Source organism: Rhinolophus hipposideros (genome assembly GCF_964194185.1).
Source record: "Rhinolophus hipposideros genome assembly, chromosome: 10".
NCBI classification, from domain to species: Eukaryota; Metazoa; Chordata; class Mammalia; order Chiroptera; family Rhinolophidae; genus Rhinolophus; species Rhinolophus hipposideros.
In genome coordinates, this window is record NC_138056.1 from 48,243,983 (window position 1) to 48,261,131 (window position 17,149).

At 53.3% G+C, this 17,149-nt stretch overlaps 1 protein-coding gene across 5 annotated transcripts in view; it reads right to left on the bottom strand.

Moving 5' to 3' along the window:
- CHRDL2 (chordin like 2) overlaps positions 1-17,149 on the bottom strand; it is a 32,538-nt gene that overhangs the window by 1,833 nt on the left and 13,556 nt on the right. For 2 of the 5 annotated variants that reach the window (XM_081061871.1, XM_081061873.1), the window contains exons 3-10: positions 15,860-15,953; positions 13,810-13,952; positions 11,153-11,246; positions 9,391-9,446; positions 7,489-7,657; positions 6,308-6,502; positions 3,627-3,800; positions 2,718-2,772 (exon numbers count right to left, since the gene is read on the bottom strand). In XM_081061871.1, the coding sequence (XP_080917997.1) occupies positions 2,718-2,772; positions 3,627-3,800; positions 6,308-6,502; positions 7,489-7,657; positions 9,391-9,446; positions 11,153-11,246; positions 13,810-13,952; positions 15,860-15,953 (980 nt within the window). The remainder of the gene's footprint in view (positions 1-2,717; positions 2,773-3,626; positions 3,801-6,307; positions 6,503-7,488; positions 7,658-9,390; positions 9,447-11,152; positions 11,247-13,809; positions 13,953-15,859; positions 15,954-17,149) is intronic. The other 3 variants (XM_081061872.1, XM_081061874.1, XM_081061875.1) reach the window with 2 other exon arrangements.

Here is a 17,149-nt window from a genome sequence, read left to right on the forward strand (position 1 = left end):
CTTGATCCCCCTTGTCCTCTGCCAGGGAGTTATAACTTCCAAGGAGGAAGTTACAACTAACTACCCATAGCTCTTGGCATCCGTTGGTGATTGTGTCTATTTGTATTGTGTTATCATCTGTCTGCTAGGAGCTCCTGGAGGCTTTCCTCGCTGGGTCCCCTGCATCTGGCCCACATTAGGCATGTAGAATGAATGAATGAATGAATCCCTGCATGGATGGATGGATGGATGGATGGATGGATGGATGGATGGATGGATAAGCAAATATATGTGTAACCAGTCTAGGCCAGGCCCTGAGCAGGGATGAGGTATTAGTTGGATCTCCTGATGTTTGCATTCCATGGGGAGCTGGCCACGGGCACCACACATGGTGCTGAGGCCCGGAGCACATGGGCTGTGAGGTCGCACCAGCTGTTACCAGCAGGGTCTGTGGCCAGAAAGAACAGATGCGAAGGCAAGGCCTCAGCTAGGCCAGTACCACCCTCAAGGAAACCAAGAACTGGCCTTGCTTGTGGGAATCTGAGTGGGATCCCACAGAGGGAATGGACAGCACAGGTTCCGGGACTGAGGTCCGGGAGGCCAGGAATGTCCTTGGGATCCCCAGCCCAGGTGCCAAAGACCAGATTGTGGGGGAGACTCACTCCAAAGACCCAGACTAAGTCACAAGCATGAGCTGGGGTGAGTCCTCCCGCCACAGGCCTGCCATTGCACATACCCCAGGACACAAATTGGACAGGGACTAACAGGGATGCAGGCAGGTCCCCACACCGTAAGCTGTAAAACATGACTGAAAGGACTGGCTCTTGGGCCTGGAATCAAGAGCTAGACGGAGGGTCACGCTTGTGCCTGCTGCCCTCTGAAGGGCATAGCAGGTCTGAGAGCAGCTGGACTCTACGGCCCCTCAGGACAGAGGTGGCGCTGGTGGGTGAGTTCCAGGAGACAGGACAGGCTCAGCTCAATGTGAAGACGAACCTCTCTGGACAGAGCCATCCAGTGTTGGAAGTCAATCACCTGTCTGGAGGTGGGTGGGAGTATGTGCACTCAGGGGCTAGAGACCCTCAGTGAGGACACAAGGGTACTTCCTTCCTAGGTTGGGATAGGAATTGAGACCCCTAAGTCCCCTTCTACTCTGAAACTCCAGAATCGAAAAGACTCTTAACCCTAAGCCAACTCTCTGCTCCGCTTCTGGGCCCCGGAGCCGCTCCCTGTGGTGCGGCCTCACTTAGCCCAGGTTTCAATGTCCAGCTACTCACTTTGTCTCCAGGCCAATTCTCCCCTTCCTCTCCCAGCGCTCAAGGCCGGCTGCTTTTACTCCTCTACGTGAGGAAACAGTGCGGGTTTCCCACTGACAACTAGTCTGTGGGACAGGGAGAAAATGGGAGGTAGAGAGGCCTAAAGGCCACCCAGAGGGTCCGGAGACACAGAGGGAGAGGTTTGCTAATGACAGGATAGCAGGGCCTGGCATTGGGAAGTCGAAGAGTCCCCTCCACCTTATTTCTTTTCTGCCGGGCTTGGTGGTAATGAGATTGGCCTTGAGCTATGATGTCCCCTCTGCACCATCCTGGGCACATTTTGGCCTTCCTTAAGCACCTACCTAAAAGTGTAAGGTCACCTCTTTGGAGGCAGCACCAGGGACAGTGAGAACTGTGTTTGAGTCTTTAATTTACTGCTTAAACTGTGTGACTGTGAGCTAGTCATTTTACCTCTCAGACTCAGTTTTCTTTTTTGCAAAATGGGGCATTAATACATGCCCCTCAGTTTTCTTATGTGGAGTAAATGAAGTACCTTATACGTAGTGCCACAACATACCAATCACAGAGCACAGGACATGTAAGCATGGGCTGTGGAGCCAGAGTTTGAGGCTGTCTCTGCCAGTTTGCCTGCAGTGTGCCCATCCTGCCATTCTAGCTCCACGTCCATTTTCCGTGAAGACTTCCCTGACCAGCTCAGCTCCCAGGGAGCTCCTACTGCACCCAGGTCACCTAAGGACAGAGGCTGGAGTCCATTACTCTCTGTGGTCCTAGCATCTGGTGGGGGTGGGAGAGGCCCAGAGTAAACCGGGAGCCAGCACCCGGTCTAGGAACTGACGGAATCTCAAGGTGCAAGAGAATTATAAATGTTACTGCACCTAACTCCCCAGCTGCTGGCAGAATCCCCAGCCAGCCCTTGCTGACACTCTCCCATGAATGGAGCTTGCTCCCTCCCTGCATTACAGGAAGGCTCTAAGTATGAGAAAGTGCTTCTTCTCCTTAGCTGAAACCTGTTTCTCTGCAATTCTAACCTATCGATGAGGTGGAATGAGGATAGTGACATTGTCAGCATCTACTATAGGTCAGGGGCTGTATCTGTGTTATTTCAGTTAATCCTCCAAAAACCCTCCTCCCCAGTTAACAGAAAAGAAAACTGAGGCCCAGAGAAGTCAAGTGATTACCCAAGGCCACACAGCTAAGAAATGGCAGAGCCGGGATTCAAACCCAGGTCTGATTCCAAAGCCCCTGCTTGTTGTTCTGACCCCTGCAGTCAGTCAGAACACAACTGCTCCCTCTGCCTGGGGCAGTCCTTCAGAGCCATGAAGCCAGCGGTCCTGTCCCCCTGAGTCTTCTCTTCTCCAGGCCGGACAGCTCTGCTTTCTTCGTCCATTCCTCCTACGACAGGAGTAGAGCAGGGGAAGACCGCGATTGACGTCACAAGACATGGGCTCTAGCTCCTCCACTTACTGGCTGTGTGGCCTTGAGCCAGGGACTTCACCTCTCTTAGCCTCAGTTTCCTCATCTGTAAAATGGGGATAATAACGCCTAACTCTCAGGATCGTTGAGGATCAAATGAGATAATGAACGTGAAAGCACTTTGTGAACTCTAAAGTGCTTTACACATTGGTTATTATCATTGTCATCATTTTTATTATCCTCTTACTGTCCCCTTCTTATCATCCCCTCTTCCCCTTATCCCCCACCCCCAGGCAAACCCATCAATAGAGAAAAGTGACCTTAGAGCTAATTCACACTTATAGGAGTTAGTTTGTTTTACCTTACCCAGGGGATTTATGTTTCTCAAGAAGAGCCAGACAACAGAACCCTCAGCCAGTTCCCTATCAATGAAAACTCCTCTTGACCTTCATTTGGTGATATGAGCAGCCTGTCGAATAGGGTGAGTTTCTCAGCATGAGAAACATATTTTGATGTCAACTTACCTTGGAGGGATAGACTCTACCATACAGCAGAGGCTGAATGAGACTAGCTTCAGGCCCCCCTGCCTGAAAAGCTCTCTCCTCACAGAACTCTGCAACTCCACCAGTACACATCTCTATTTCATCAGGGTAGGCATTCGTTACTGTCCTGGCTCCTTGCAAGGTGCAACAACCCCTTCCCCCAGGAGAGGGAGCACTCGGAGGCCCTGGCATCTCAGAGTAGGTGAGCTTATCAGAACTGTCAGAGCATCAGACAGAATCTCCCTCTGTCTTGGAATCAGAGACTCCTAAACCTGGAAGGGTGGCCAGAGGCAGGTCTTCCTGGCCTAGAGGCACTTGATCAACAAAACTCTCCTAAGGCCCCTGGGGGCGGGGGGCAGGAGCACAGGAAGGGGGACAGATCAGAGGTATGCCCCGCTGGGAGTGGGCCAATGCTCACCTTTTACCAGCTTCCAGAGGTAGATGTCCACCTGTTCAGAGGCCTCGCGCTCGAGGGCAAAGCGACGCAGGTTGTCTGGGCTTGGGGACACAGACGTGTGGACTAGGACCCGGCCCGGAGCCTTCGGACACCTGGTGGCACTGATTTCACTGTGGCCAGGGTCTGCCTTGTCATCTGGGAGAGACAAGGAGCTTCTGAATGCTCTGTCTCACCACCCCTGGTGGCTCAAAAAGAGAGGCCTGATATCCCCCTCAGAGTCTTTATGGTACTTGGGAGACTGCTGGTGCCTTGGGCAGAGAAGGCAGTCTCTAGGGAAGGGGGGGCATCTCCCCCTTCACCTCCCATTGATTAGCATATCAGAAAACTTCTCACCTGTCAGGGCCCAGCTCACCTTCCACCTCCTCTGGGCAGCCCACTTGGAACAGCTTAGCCCACTGTGTCCTCCCACTGGTAGCTTTTAAAATCCTACTTGCTTATGCCTCCCACTCATGCCCTTAATCCCACACTGCCCTGCATTGCCTTGTAATTGTTTCACCTGAGTATGTTTTCTCTTTAAAAGAGACCCACAAGGTGAAGGGCAGGAGCCATGCCCACCAAGTCTTTTGAGTCCCTCACACCAAGCTCTTAATGAACATACACAGAAGGAAAGGTTTGAGGTGATAAAGATAATAATGATAATGATGGTCGTGATGGTGCAAAAGACGGTGGCAGTGATCACAGTGATGGCAACAGTTGTGGTGGTCGTAGGGCTGGTGGGGGTGATGGTGGAGATGGTGGGGCTGGTGGGGGTGATGGTGGAGATGGTGGGGACGGTGGGGGTGATGGTGGAGATGGTGGGGATGGTGGGATGATGGTGGAGATAGTGGGGATGGTGGGATGATGGTGGAGATGGTGGGGGTGATGGTGGAGATGGTGGGGATGGTGGGGCTGGTGGGGGTGATGGTGGGGATGGTGGGGTTGATGGTGGAGATGGTGGGGATGGTGGGGGTGATGGTGGAGATGGTGGGGATGGTGGGGATGGTGGGGGTGATGGTGGATATGGTTAGAATGGTGGTAATTTTTTTTTGGTGCCAAATTAGATCCAGTCCTAAAGCCTTGACACCCTGGAATTCCAAGGACATTCTCCATGGTACATTCTCCATGTACCAACATTCCCTGAGTATTTTTCAAGGAATGAAGGACCAAGTCCCTACACACACACCCCCTTCTAGACTCTTATTTGTTATGAAGCCCTTAAGAGCTGTTACAGTCTTAATATTTTTAAGGGGAAATGGACTGGGGTCTGGTGGCAGAACCCAAGACCAGGCGTGTTTGTGAAGGAGCCCAGGAGCGAGGCTCAGCCAGTCTCAGAGAATGTGTTCTAGGCACCATCCCATCGTGCTCCCTCCCTCCCCCGTCCTTATAGCTTATTACACTGATGAATAAGTTATTGCTTATGTTGGAATTTTGATTTACAATTCATAAAGCATTTTCACCAACTCTGTGTCTGAGGCTCAGAAAGGTAAAGAAACTTGTTTCAGTTCACAACACTAAGTAAATAAGTCAGTAAGCAAGCTAATAATGCAAATTCAAATTTCCTGATGTTAAGTGCTGGGGTCGGTGGAGACTTAGGGTGATTGTAGCCACTCGGTTATCTCATTTATGAAATAACTGCATTGTGAGGATTAAATGAAATATGTGAAATTACTCGGGACTAGTAGGTTCTCAAGGCATGTTTCCTTCCTCTTTTTCTTCCCTGTTCCTCTCCTTTCAGCTTTGCCAACCCAGCCCTCGAACCCAATGTGGTCAGGACGCAAGCTCCCCTTGCGTCTTCTGCCCCACCTGCCTTCTTTCCAGGCTGCAGGGAACTGGCCTGACCCTCGCACCGGCTACTATTGATGCTCACAGGCTGTGCTTCTCAATCAGATACTCTGACTTTCCCTTCGGCACACTGATTAATCCGAGGGTCACATGACATTGTTGAAAGAACTCAGCCAGCAAGTCTAGAAGCCTGAGTTCTAGTTCCAGCTTCACTACGACTTTGCTGTGTGACTCAGGAAAGTCCCTTCTCTTCTCTGGGTCTCAGTTTCCCATATATAGATGACAGCTGAAGGAAGACAACAGAGGTCAAGAACTTGGTCTTTGGAGTAAGAGAGACCAGGGTGCAAATCCCAGCACTTCCACTTACAGCTGTGTGACCTGGGACAAGGTACTTATCTTCTCTTTCTATAAATGGAGCTAGATACCTGCCTTGTCCATTGTGGTGAGGATTATATGAATTCATGCAGACAAAATACCTACCTCATAGTAAGCACAAAATACCTACCTCAAAATACCTCATAGTAAGTGCTCAATAAACAACGGCTATTTCTCTTAAAAGTCCTAATATCCTAAGATGCTATAACCTCATAGAATCCAGAACATTGTTTGGTTCTATGTAGCTACATCTGAGAGCCTCTGGATCCGTCTCTGTAACAGATGTTTCCATAAGTAGTATGTATTACCAGCCTGGCATTTTCCACTGCTGTGCTCCTAACTTTCTGTGTACCTAAACACCGTGCAACCTGTATCTCTGCCCTCGGCCCCATCCATGTTGGAGATGCTCCAGGCGTCTGTGCTGGGGAGAGAGACCCAAGTGTCTGTGCTGGGGAGAGAGACCCACTCTGGCTAGCTCCCTCCCTGCCCCCAGCATCTCTTTGTACCTGGGCAAATCTTGCAGCACTTCCCGGCCACTTTCTCAGGGTGACGGCAGGGGTACTCAGTGGGGCAGGTCACTCGCTGGCAGTCCTGGTGGCCGTCCTGACAGGTGCACAGGATGCAGGGCAGGGGTCCGAAGGAGCGGAAGGCTGGGTGCCACACCTCCCCATGGGAGTACGTCTTCCCACCATGCACGCAGGCTGGGCCAAGGAAGGCAGGAAGGGAGGAGGGTCAGTGCCTTGGACTCTTGCCAGAGTCCAGGGGACTTGGGGAGGCCCTGCTGCACCCATCTGGCCCAGCCATGCTGCCTGCAAATTGGAGGCCAGGGTGTAAAACTGGCCCCATGGCCCTGACATCCTGCCTGTCTCAGCGCTCAGGACAGAGATGCGCCCAGTGAGGACTTGCTGAGATGGCGAGTCCTTCTGCCCTCACAGCCCCTCTGGTAGAGCAAGGAGGGGCTGCTCTGATAGCAGGAGAACTGACATCAAGTTCTGTCTGGCTGTGCACGCGCTGTCTGGCAGGCCCCTTCCCCTTTCTCAGCCTCAATGTCCCATCTGTACAACGTGGCTCTGGGACAGACGCCTCTGCAGCCACCTCCACTCTTCCAGCCAGGGTGCCCTGCGTGGGGCCACTGTCCTCCCACGCTGCTGGTGTCACTGCCCATGTGGCCCCTTCCTACTCCATCCCGACTGGTCTCCTGCAGCCCAGCTCTGCTCCGTCCTTCCCTGTCAAAAACTTGCCCTCAGCACTTCCTTGTATTATAGTAATTTGTTTACATGTCTGGAGCCCCTCACGGATGGGGACCATTTTTTGTCTCTCTGTTCTGTGCCCCTCAATTCTCAGCAATACGGCAGGTGCTTCAAAAAAATATTCTACTGACCCGCAGTCCTGGTTCCAGGACGGGTTCTGTCTCTAACTCAGTGCTCTGGACCTCAGTGTCCTCATCTGTCAAATAGGGGTTTAGACCTGATGCCCTTTCAAGGTACCTTCAGTTTTGATGGAACTAAGCCTGGGAGAGGATGAGAAGGAAAGGGGATGGCCTGGCTCTGGTCCTGAGTCTACAAGGTCATGGCCAAGTTGAGAGGCCAACTCAAGGTCACTGAGTTGGGGGTACAGGAATGAAAGGTGGGAGCAGTCAGAGCCCTCCTTTCCTACCTCAGGGGTTGGAGGAGGTCCCAGTCCCCACCTTTCTTATGTTTCTCCTTCAGGACAATTTTGACTGTGGTGCTGCCTTCTCCCTTCGGCCGGAAGTGGCGAGGGATGAAGCCCAGAGGGGAGATGAGCCCACTGGGGGCTGGGGTGCTCAGGCTTCTCCTTCTCCCGTCGTCCCCTGAACACGGATCCTGGGAATGTCTCTGAAAATGGCAGGAAGGATGAAAATCACCGATAGGCTAGCAAGATGGTGGCTGTAGTGAGAAGCCTGAGGGCAGACACTCGCATGACCTCCCAGTGAAGCGAGGGCACAGGCCAGGGACAGAAAGGTAATCCGGATGGGGTCTAAGACATTCTCAGACAAGGCATCTTGGAAAACTCTTCGAGGATAATGGTTTGGAGATCCAGCTTCCTCTAAGCCCCTCTCAGGCCTGTCAGAGCCAGGGCTTTGGGGCTGGAGTGAGCAGAGGGTGCTGAGTTCTCGATCTGGGAGACATAGAGATCAGGGACCAGGGGAACTTAATATTTAAGAAATAGAAGGTGAGAATATAGTGAGGATGAGAGTCAGGAAATTCTTCTTTGTCTGAGAAGATTTAGGTGATGGAACAAGAGGACGGACCTTTGACAATCCTACCAGACCCCAGAATCCCACAGGGCAGGAAGAAGAGCAGCGGGCCCCATTCAGAGACGGGGGTCTCCGGAGCTCAGGCCCTCTTTCCGGAGCCCCTGGAATCCAGGATCCCATGAGCAGGTCCTGGGAGGGCTGGCAGTGATAACAAAGGGTGTGTGGTGAGGACAGTGTAATGTCACAGGAACTTTGCAGCTCATAGTTTGGGGATTGGCCCTCCAGGTTATGGGAAAGGAGCCAGTGGGCTGGGGAGCTTTTTCTCCCCTTTGCTGACCAGAAGTCACGCACATTCCTTCTTCGACAGCCCCTTCCTGCCCCGTACAGTCTCAGTCAGTCCTCTGGTGGCTGGACTAAGCCGACAAGAGCCCCCAGAGTAGAAACTGTGTCCCAGGACCAGCACAGGCCCAGGCACATAGGAACACTTGTCAAGTGTAATAGAGGCAAGAAGGAATCGAAGAGCTCAGTCACCAAATGGCGACTTGCCCACATCATCCAGTAAGCTGCTGCTCAGCGCCTGGAACTAAGCCTGGGAGAGGATGAGAAGAAAAGGGGATGGCCTGGCTCTGGTCCTGTGGCACAGAGGCCCCCACCTGAGAAGGCGCAGCCTGGAAAGGGAGGATACGCTGCCAGAGGAGAAGGGAGAATTAATTATCTCAGCCTCTGGGGAATCTCTGGGAAGGAATCCTCCTTCAATCCCCCAGGGTCCAGGTGACCCAGGCTGAAAGAGCAGGTGGAATTGTTCATATTGTAGACGTGGCCCAGGTGTCTGTGTGTGAACTCATTCTGCCACCTCTTTCCTCTCCAACCACAGAGGACTGGGCAGTTTAGCCCATCTTAAATCCAGACCAAGACTGAGAGGGGCCAAGACAGAGGGGGGAACAGAGAGTACCCCCCAGACAAAGAACTGGTACCTCAGGAGCTGGGTGGGGAAGGCTGACCCCAGTCAGAGGCCAATCCCTCTGGGGAACGTGCTGCCCAGAGGCGACCTGAATGAGGACAGACATGGGCTCTGGATGGAACAATGTCAAAGAGTTTCCCGGGAAGAAAATCAGTATGCCTGAGGCCTGCTCCTGCCTCTGTGACGCTTTTTCCCAGGCCCCTCCTGGCCCTTCGGTGCGGATGGGAGCCATGACAGGAGGCTAGGGAGAGGAGCGGGACATGGTGGGGTGATGGAGCTGACCCAGGGGACAAATGAGAAATGAAGACAATAACTAGTATTGCCTGCTCCAGAGTCATGGAGACTTAGGCCCTGGATAGCAGCCCGCCTCACCTCCTCTCCCCACCCTGTCAGTAACGCTGTGCACTCACCACCCCACGGTGTGACTGTGTGGTGTCCTCTTCAGCTGATTTCTCACTTGACCCATCTGGAAACCCAAAGGGAAGTCGGGTCAGCCTCTGCCTCCTCAGCCTTGCTGGCTGGAGCCCTGCAGGCCTACACCTCTAGGCTCTGTCCCTCCAAGACTTGGTGCCACGTCGGCAGCCCCCGCAAACCAGCAGGTCCCTTTGGCTCAGTGGGGACTTATTCCCCTTCTCATTGGGCTGCTGCTTCAGCTTCCACACACCTACCTCCTGGTCACCATGACGACTGAACTGCTTGGCTCAGGCACAGCCTCTTGTTCAGCGCCCATCATGGATGGCCCCAAATCCCATCCCTGCAGCCTGGTTAGCGCGGTCCCCTGGGCAGCCACTCTGCCCAACCACACTTGAAATCACCAGGCCTTGGTCAACACGTTACAGTCCTGGGCACCCCCCTCCACCTTTTTTGCCCCTCCAGCTGGGATACCCTAGGACTCCTCCATCTCCCATCCCCTGAGGCACCAGGACACAAGGCCCATTGGAGGCCTGGGACTTCTGAAAGCCCAGAGTGGGCTTCTCTCTCGCTAGCCCCTGCTTCACATCCAGTCTGGCTCCCTCCAAGCATTCTTGGTTCAATGACCCAGAACACTGCAATTAGACTGTCCCTTAGAAATCCCTGAAGCCGACCTCTCAGTACATATGTAGCATAGCTGAGGCCAAGGGAGGGAAAGGAATCTGCAGGAAATAACTGGAAGAACCAGGACTAAACTGGAGTCCCCTGGCTCCTGGTCCAATGCCCTTCCACAACACCAACATCCAGGGAACATTCTACTGGGGTGCACTCCTCCCCGAGTCTTGCCTCCTCCAGGAAGCTTTCCTAGACTACCCCAGCCCACAGAGAACAACAGTTCCACCATCTGTTCACTTCACTCTGCTTAAGTCTTTTGCTCTTTACAAGCTAATCTCTGTTCAGTACAGAGATTCTACCTGGGTTTTGCTTGACATGCGTACTCTGAGCCCAGTGAGCCCAGGCCTGTGCCCAGCTTTGCTGTGAGGAAGACAGGAGGAGACGGGGTGCCTGCCTGTACAGACGTCTCTCCTGTGCCTCTTCTGATCCTCTCAGCCTCATCTGATCAGGGCACTTTGACCACTTGTTACAGGCACTGCAGCAGCGCCCTGTCTTCCTGGGCTCTAGCCGGCTTCCCTCGGGCTCAGCCTGCCAGCACCTGTCCTCATGCCTGAGCCTCCCGCCCGTCTCCTGCCCCCCACTTCTTATCCCACCTCATTCCTGCTTCTGCTCTCAGGGCAGCCTACCACCCACATAGGGACATACAAGGAAGGACCACGACGGAATTTCCACCCTTGGGGTAAACCTTTGACCAACGGGAGTTGGTGGCTGGTGGACAAATTCTTACTCTTCCTCTATCAGTCCCAGACTTTTCTGGGAAGCAGAAGATGACTTAGGGCAATAGGTCACACTTGATAGCAAGCAGAAACAACTGCCCAACACATTCTTGAGTTGCTTCTCCCTCTTCCCTGCTTCACTCCCTTTTTCTCTCCTTCTTGCTCCCTGGAGTTGCAATAAAAACGCATATCAGCCTCTGCTACAGGCTCAGCTTTTGGGGGGGGCGGGGGACAGGCTAACTCCCAACTCTGAGGAAGGAATGGTCTGCTATATGCTGGGTGTTCCCCAAAGTCTCCCCAGCTCTAACCGTCCACGGCTGAGTCCCTAGGGTGGGGAGGGGGGCACTGCCAGATCTAGGGACAGACTCACCTTTGCAGGCCTGGCAGCAGGAGGCAGGCAGTGGGAGGGGTGCGGGACAGCCTGGTTCTGGGCACGTCATGAGGCCGCAGTAGATCTGGCCCTCCTGATAGAGCAAACAGGAGCTGGGAGATGAGCTCTGATGAGGACCAGCCTTGGGGCTAGGAGAGTCCCCTGCCCTGGAGGCATGTGGCCTTGAGGAGACCCTAAGGTGGGGGAGGGAGGGAGCAGCAGAGCATGCTGGGCAAGGGTCAGCCAGCTCAGAGGAGGGTCTTGGTACCCTCCCCACTCTTACTCCAGGCCCTGAGGTAACGTTCATCCTTTAGCTTCTAAAGCGTTTTCACAGGCTCTCACAGCCCTGCTGAAGGGGGATCTTCCCGTCTTACAGATGGAGAGCTCCTGCGGAGGGGCCTAGACTGCCTGAAGTCAGACACAGTGGGGCAGAATGCACTAGAGACCAGTCTTCAGACTTTTCCTACTGAAATCAGCGTCCTTCTCCTTTGACCTGGAACAGGGGCCCAGCACAGGGGACAGGGATGGGTCGGGGACACCTGGGGCTCATCTTGCTCTTACTGAAAACCCTAAGTTTAGAACCCAGCCTAGAGAAGCAAGACTTCGGGGTAAAGGGCCTTCTGGGAATCAGGAGGACCAGATGACCTTAGGTGAGTCACTTCTCTTCTCTGGGCCTCAGTTTCCTCTTCTGTAAAATGGGGGCACTCCTGTCTGGGCTGTAAAGATCAAGTAGGGGGACAGTGTGAAAACCCTTTTTAAACTATAAGGCACACTGTACCTGGGAGGAAGTGATATTACCTAGAGTCTTTTCCCTATTCCTTTTCCAATGAGTCTCAAAAATAAGGATTCTGATCCCTCAGATGAGGCCAGGTGTCAAGCCAGACTCATAAACAGGGATGAGAAGAGGGAACCAGTGACCCAAGTATCCAGGGAGAAAAATCAATGCTCTCACCACCTCACCACCATTCTTTCTGTCTCTCCCCAAAACCCCTCCTAATCAGGCCCTTGTCCCTTTATAGGAAGCAGCACAATGCAGGGAAAGGACCATGGAGTTTGGAGTCATGTGACCCTGGGTCTGAATTCTGGCTCTGCCACTTAACTAGCTGTGTGACCTTAGGGAAGTTGCTTAACTGCTCTGGAATTCACTTTCCTCATCTGATATCCTTCTCCTAGGGTCATTGGGATGCTGTATATAAACACCAGGCATTGGAGGCCTGGGACTTCTGAAAGCCCAGAGTGGGCTTCTCTCTCCCTAGCCCCTGCCTCACATCCAGTCTGGCTCCCTCCAAGAATTCTTGGTTCAATGACCAAGAACACTACAATTAGACTATCCCTTAGAAATCCCTGAGGCCAACCTCTCAGTGCATATGTGGCATAGATGAGGTCCAGAGAGGGGAAGGAATCTGCAGGAAATAGCTGGAAGAACCAGGACTAAACTGGAGTCCCCTGGCTCCTGGTCCAATGCCCTTCCACAACACCAACATCCAGGGAACATTCTACTGGGGTACACTCCCCTCCCCGAGTCTTGCCTCCTCCAGGAAGCTTTCCTGGACTACCCCAACCCACAGAGAACAACACTTCAACCATCTAGTAGGTACAATGGACTAGACCACTGCAAGAGGCTCAGGCCCCACAATAATAATCACTCTCGGGGTTGACTTATAAGTCATCCTCGTTATTTGTAAGTTGTTTGCAGTACAGATACTGTAAGGCTAAGAGCCTTACTGATGGGTCCTCTCACTGAACAGATTGAGAGGCAGCCCTGAAAAAGTGACTCGCTCAAGGTCACACAGGAAACCACGGCAGAGCTGGAGCTCAAATGTGGTGTCTGACACTTAGTTTAGGCATCCTCCCCTCACATCACTGCTAAATCTGATGATTATTTTAAACAGAGAGGACGCTGGTGACCATCTGGTCAGACTCCCTACACACGCAGAGGAACTGGGCCCCAGAGAAGTTTGGTGATCAAGCAGTAAGGACATCAGGATGGCAGGAGAAACTCCTGCCAATGCACAGATGAGGAGCCCCAAAGGTACGGATGACACGCTGAAAGCCACCTACAAACCTATAATGGGGCCACACCTAGGACCCAACCCCCTACTGAGGAGGAGGGAGAAGACTTTCTAGGTCAGTCCTTGTTTGGCTTCAGTCTCTCTGTGCCCTGCTAACACTGCAGAGTCAGCCCTGACTGTCCCTAGGCCCAACTCTGACCACAGCAGGGCGAGTTTAAGTAGTTTCAAATTAAATTCCATTTGCTCAAACAGTCTGGCTCTGTCTCTGTGCCCTAGGGCTGATAACTGATCATTCATTCATTCATTCAGCAATCACTACAGACATTCTCTGTATGCCAGGCTCTGGGCCAGGAGCCTCAGAGGATACAGAAATGAAGTGGGTACGTCTGCTCCCCTCCAGGAGTGCAGAGTCTACTGGGGGAAACAGAAATGGGCAAATGTCAGTGTGAGGTGCCGGGTGCTATAACAGGTAGCTGAGGAAGGTGCAGAAACCCAGAGAAGGGCAGGATGTTCCAAATCCCAGCAGTTCCCTTCCCCCTGAGCCTATTCACTCTCACTTTGCTTTGACCAGGAAGTACACTTTCCCCCCAGTCCCTGCCACCATACTTTGCAGGCCGGGGCTAAAGGGAAGGTAAGAGGTCTTACGGTACAACTGCAGAGGACACACTGGTTGGGCAGGCGGGAAGGGAACAGCTCGTGGGCACTGAAGATCTCTCCATGCTGGTACATGGTCCCGTTGTGCTGGCAGGACTTTGGGGGGGCCCGGAGACCAGAGGGGGTGTGAGGTTCTGCAGGTAGAGAGGAGCAAGGGGAAGAAAAAAATAAGGTTTCACGTGGACCTCAGAGCTTTGCCAGAATGACTGGGCCACTTTTCTAAAGATTTTGCATTTCATCTCACCTTGGCATTTAAAATGCGCTCTGGCCTCAGCCTTCCCAGACGGCCCCCATATCAGCTAACCAAGAAGAGGTCCTGCGGACACCTGCATCTAACTTTGTCATTCCCTCCCATGGCCTTTCCACACCTCGAGATCTGAGCTGGTCCTGACCAGAGCAAGAAGGCAAGACCAGAAGCTTCGGCTCCTCTGAGCCTTACTCCATGGGGACCTGCATTCGTTCATTCAATGCTCAGTGGGCACCCATGGAGAGCCTCCTAGTACCAGGCAGTGTCTAGGTGCTGGGGACACAGTAGTGAAGAGAACAGAGTCCCTCAGGGAGTGACATCCCAGGGGAATCAGCTGAGATGATGACCTAGACTATCCCTGTGCTTGGTGTAAACTCCTGTCATTTACTGGCCGTCACAGCCTTCCTCCCCATCACCTGCCCATTAGCCAGTCCTCTTCTGGCCGAGTAGAGGGCTAAGCCTCTAAGCTTCTGGTTCTGAGAGAACCTGGTTATTCTCTCAAGACACGCTTACTAAACACCGTTACTGTACCAGGTACCATGTGCCGCACAAGACTCAGCTCCTCCCATCTAGAAACTCACAATCTAACTGGTAGAGAGACAAGCCATGAACAGTGACACTGTCACATGGTAAGGGCCAGGGCACCGAGGAGAGGCCCTAACTCAGCCGGGACATGGGGGTGGGGTGTGGTCCGGGAAGGCTTCCTGAAGGAGCTGATGGCTGAGCTGAGTTGTGAAAAACATGCAGAGCCAGGCAGGCGAAGGGGCAGGGCCAGGAAAGAGAGCAGGAGACAGGAGCATGTGAGGAAGACGGAGCCTGAGCCAACGCACAGTCAGCAAGGAGCGGTCAGGACTCCTGGAGTCAGCCTCAGACGGGGAGGAGGCACGATGGCCCCTCACTGGGCAGGATGAAGTTCAGAGCCCCAGCGCAGGGAGGGAATCCTGAGCCAGGCATCTCTGTGACCCAAGGCAGAGCCACGGTCAGATCCTACTGGGGTCCCACTTGGAAAATGAGCCCCTCTATACCCACTCTACACAGGTCCCCAGCTCACAGGAGAGCCCTGCTTCCAGAGCCTGGTGGCTGAGGCCACAATCTGAGCCTCCCTTCCTCACCTTCTGAATGCTTCTAAACATCGATTCTTCACTTAACACCCTTCCCCCACTCTTCTAAGTTGGCCTCCCCACTGGCTGCTTCTCATTGGCCGCGTGGTTGTGCCAGTTTCTTCTCAGACCACCTCTCCTCTCCTCCCTGCCTCTTATCTGTACTCCCTAGAATGCCAGTCGTACAGGTTCTCAGAATCGTAAAATTGTGGAATCCTAGACCTTTCGCATCAGGACACACAGCGTCTCTGAGCCTCAGCACGGGGAGGACTCTCGGAGCACAAGTGCTCCAACTCCTTCAGCCATTCCCAGCCCCAGGGCGTCATCCGGGGACTCCGGCAGGCCCTCCTAGCCCCTGCCCACTCATCTCCACTTGCACAGACACGTCCGCTCCCTCTGGGTCTGGCCAGCCAGAGACACTGGGGCCCAAGTGTGCCATCAACAGGCCTCGTGTGCCCCTCTTTCCTTCAGCTACTCTCCACATTTTCTCTCTCCCTCTGCCAAGCACAGCTACTTACGAATGAGAAACGTGTTTTTACCCCAGCCTTCCTGGGGGATCCAGGATGTTTCTTCCCTGGAGCACGTTTGTGTCTCAACACCTCTCATGGCTAGAGACCGTCCCTCTCATTCCAGGGGCTTCCCCCAGCCAGAGGCCTGCATCAGGAATGGACAAAGGGTCAGCGAGGCTACTTACCCACACACCGGGGACAGCACTGCTGGGGCTCAGTCACAGGCTGGGGGCAGTGGACAGGCGGGCAGTGCAGGCGGTAACAATTCACATGGGCACTCTGAAGGGGACACAGGGGTCAGTCTTGGTTCCAAAGAGCCATTGCCTCCCACCAGAACCCCAAACCCCAAACCCCATCCCAACTGCGGGACACTGCACTCGTTTTAAGTCTGTGATTGGATAAAAACAATAAACTCATGTGTCCAGTCTCTCCTCTTCCCCTGCTCACTCACGTGGCACACCCATCCAGGACCCTCCCCCACCACGGAGGAGGGCACAGTGTGCATGGGTTGGCACAGCTCTTGCGTCCCCTTCATGGTGTGTGAGACATATAAACAAAAGCCTTGAGTTGTATTTCGACATTGATCTTGATTGTGTTGTTTTAACTGCAGAGCTTTGTTCTTTGTCCTCTGGGCCTGAGCTTCATGTGACTCATGAGGGTAGGTGACAGGGATGGGAATGAGACTAGAAACCTGATGTGGAGAAGACTCAGTGTTTCGTGATCTACTCCCTACATCTCTGACATTCGGGTAACTCTGCACAAAGCCCTTGGAGTTGGCACCAGAGAAGGAGAGGCCACATAGTTCTTATGCTTTTTCAAGTAGAGCAAATGACGGAGAAGGGAGCAGAGAATCCTATGCAGAAAAGGTGAGGAGCTGACGAGAGAGGCTACCACCCGTGTTGGCAGGTGTCGGCCTGTCCGAGGCTTCCACGCCTCAGTCTCCCCTTGGTTGTAAGAGTCGTTGCACTGTGCCGCAAAGAACCATTTACTTCTGTCTCATCTATTCCACCACATGTCCCAAGAACAAGGACCAAATCTCACTCTACTCATCTCTGAATTGTCAGCACAGGGCCTGGCTCCAAGCTACTGCCTGCTACGGTTTGAATGAGTGAATGAAGGATGAATGAGAGCCAGGAGAGGACCGGCAGATGGTCTCTCTTAGATGAATGGAAGCAGCTTTGTTCAAACTTTGAAGCTGGCAGGTTTGTTTCCAGCCTCTTTTTCCATCTGAGTGCCCTGACAGCACTTCTCCAGCGGCAGCCGCTTGCCTGGTAGAAAACCATGGACCAGGCCCTAGTCCTTCTGGAGTCACTGCTTCCCAAGATGGCCAGAGGTGGTCGCAGTGCTACGGGCCACCATAGAGTCCACAAAATTGGTCTGAGATCCAGAAGGGGCCTTCTAGAGGCCTGGCACATGTGAGTACCAGATAAATGTCCAGAGGGCGAACTGAACCCCTCAGATAAGAAAGCAGGACG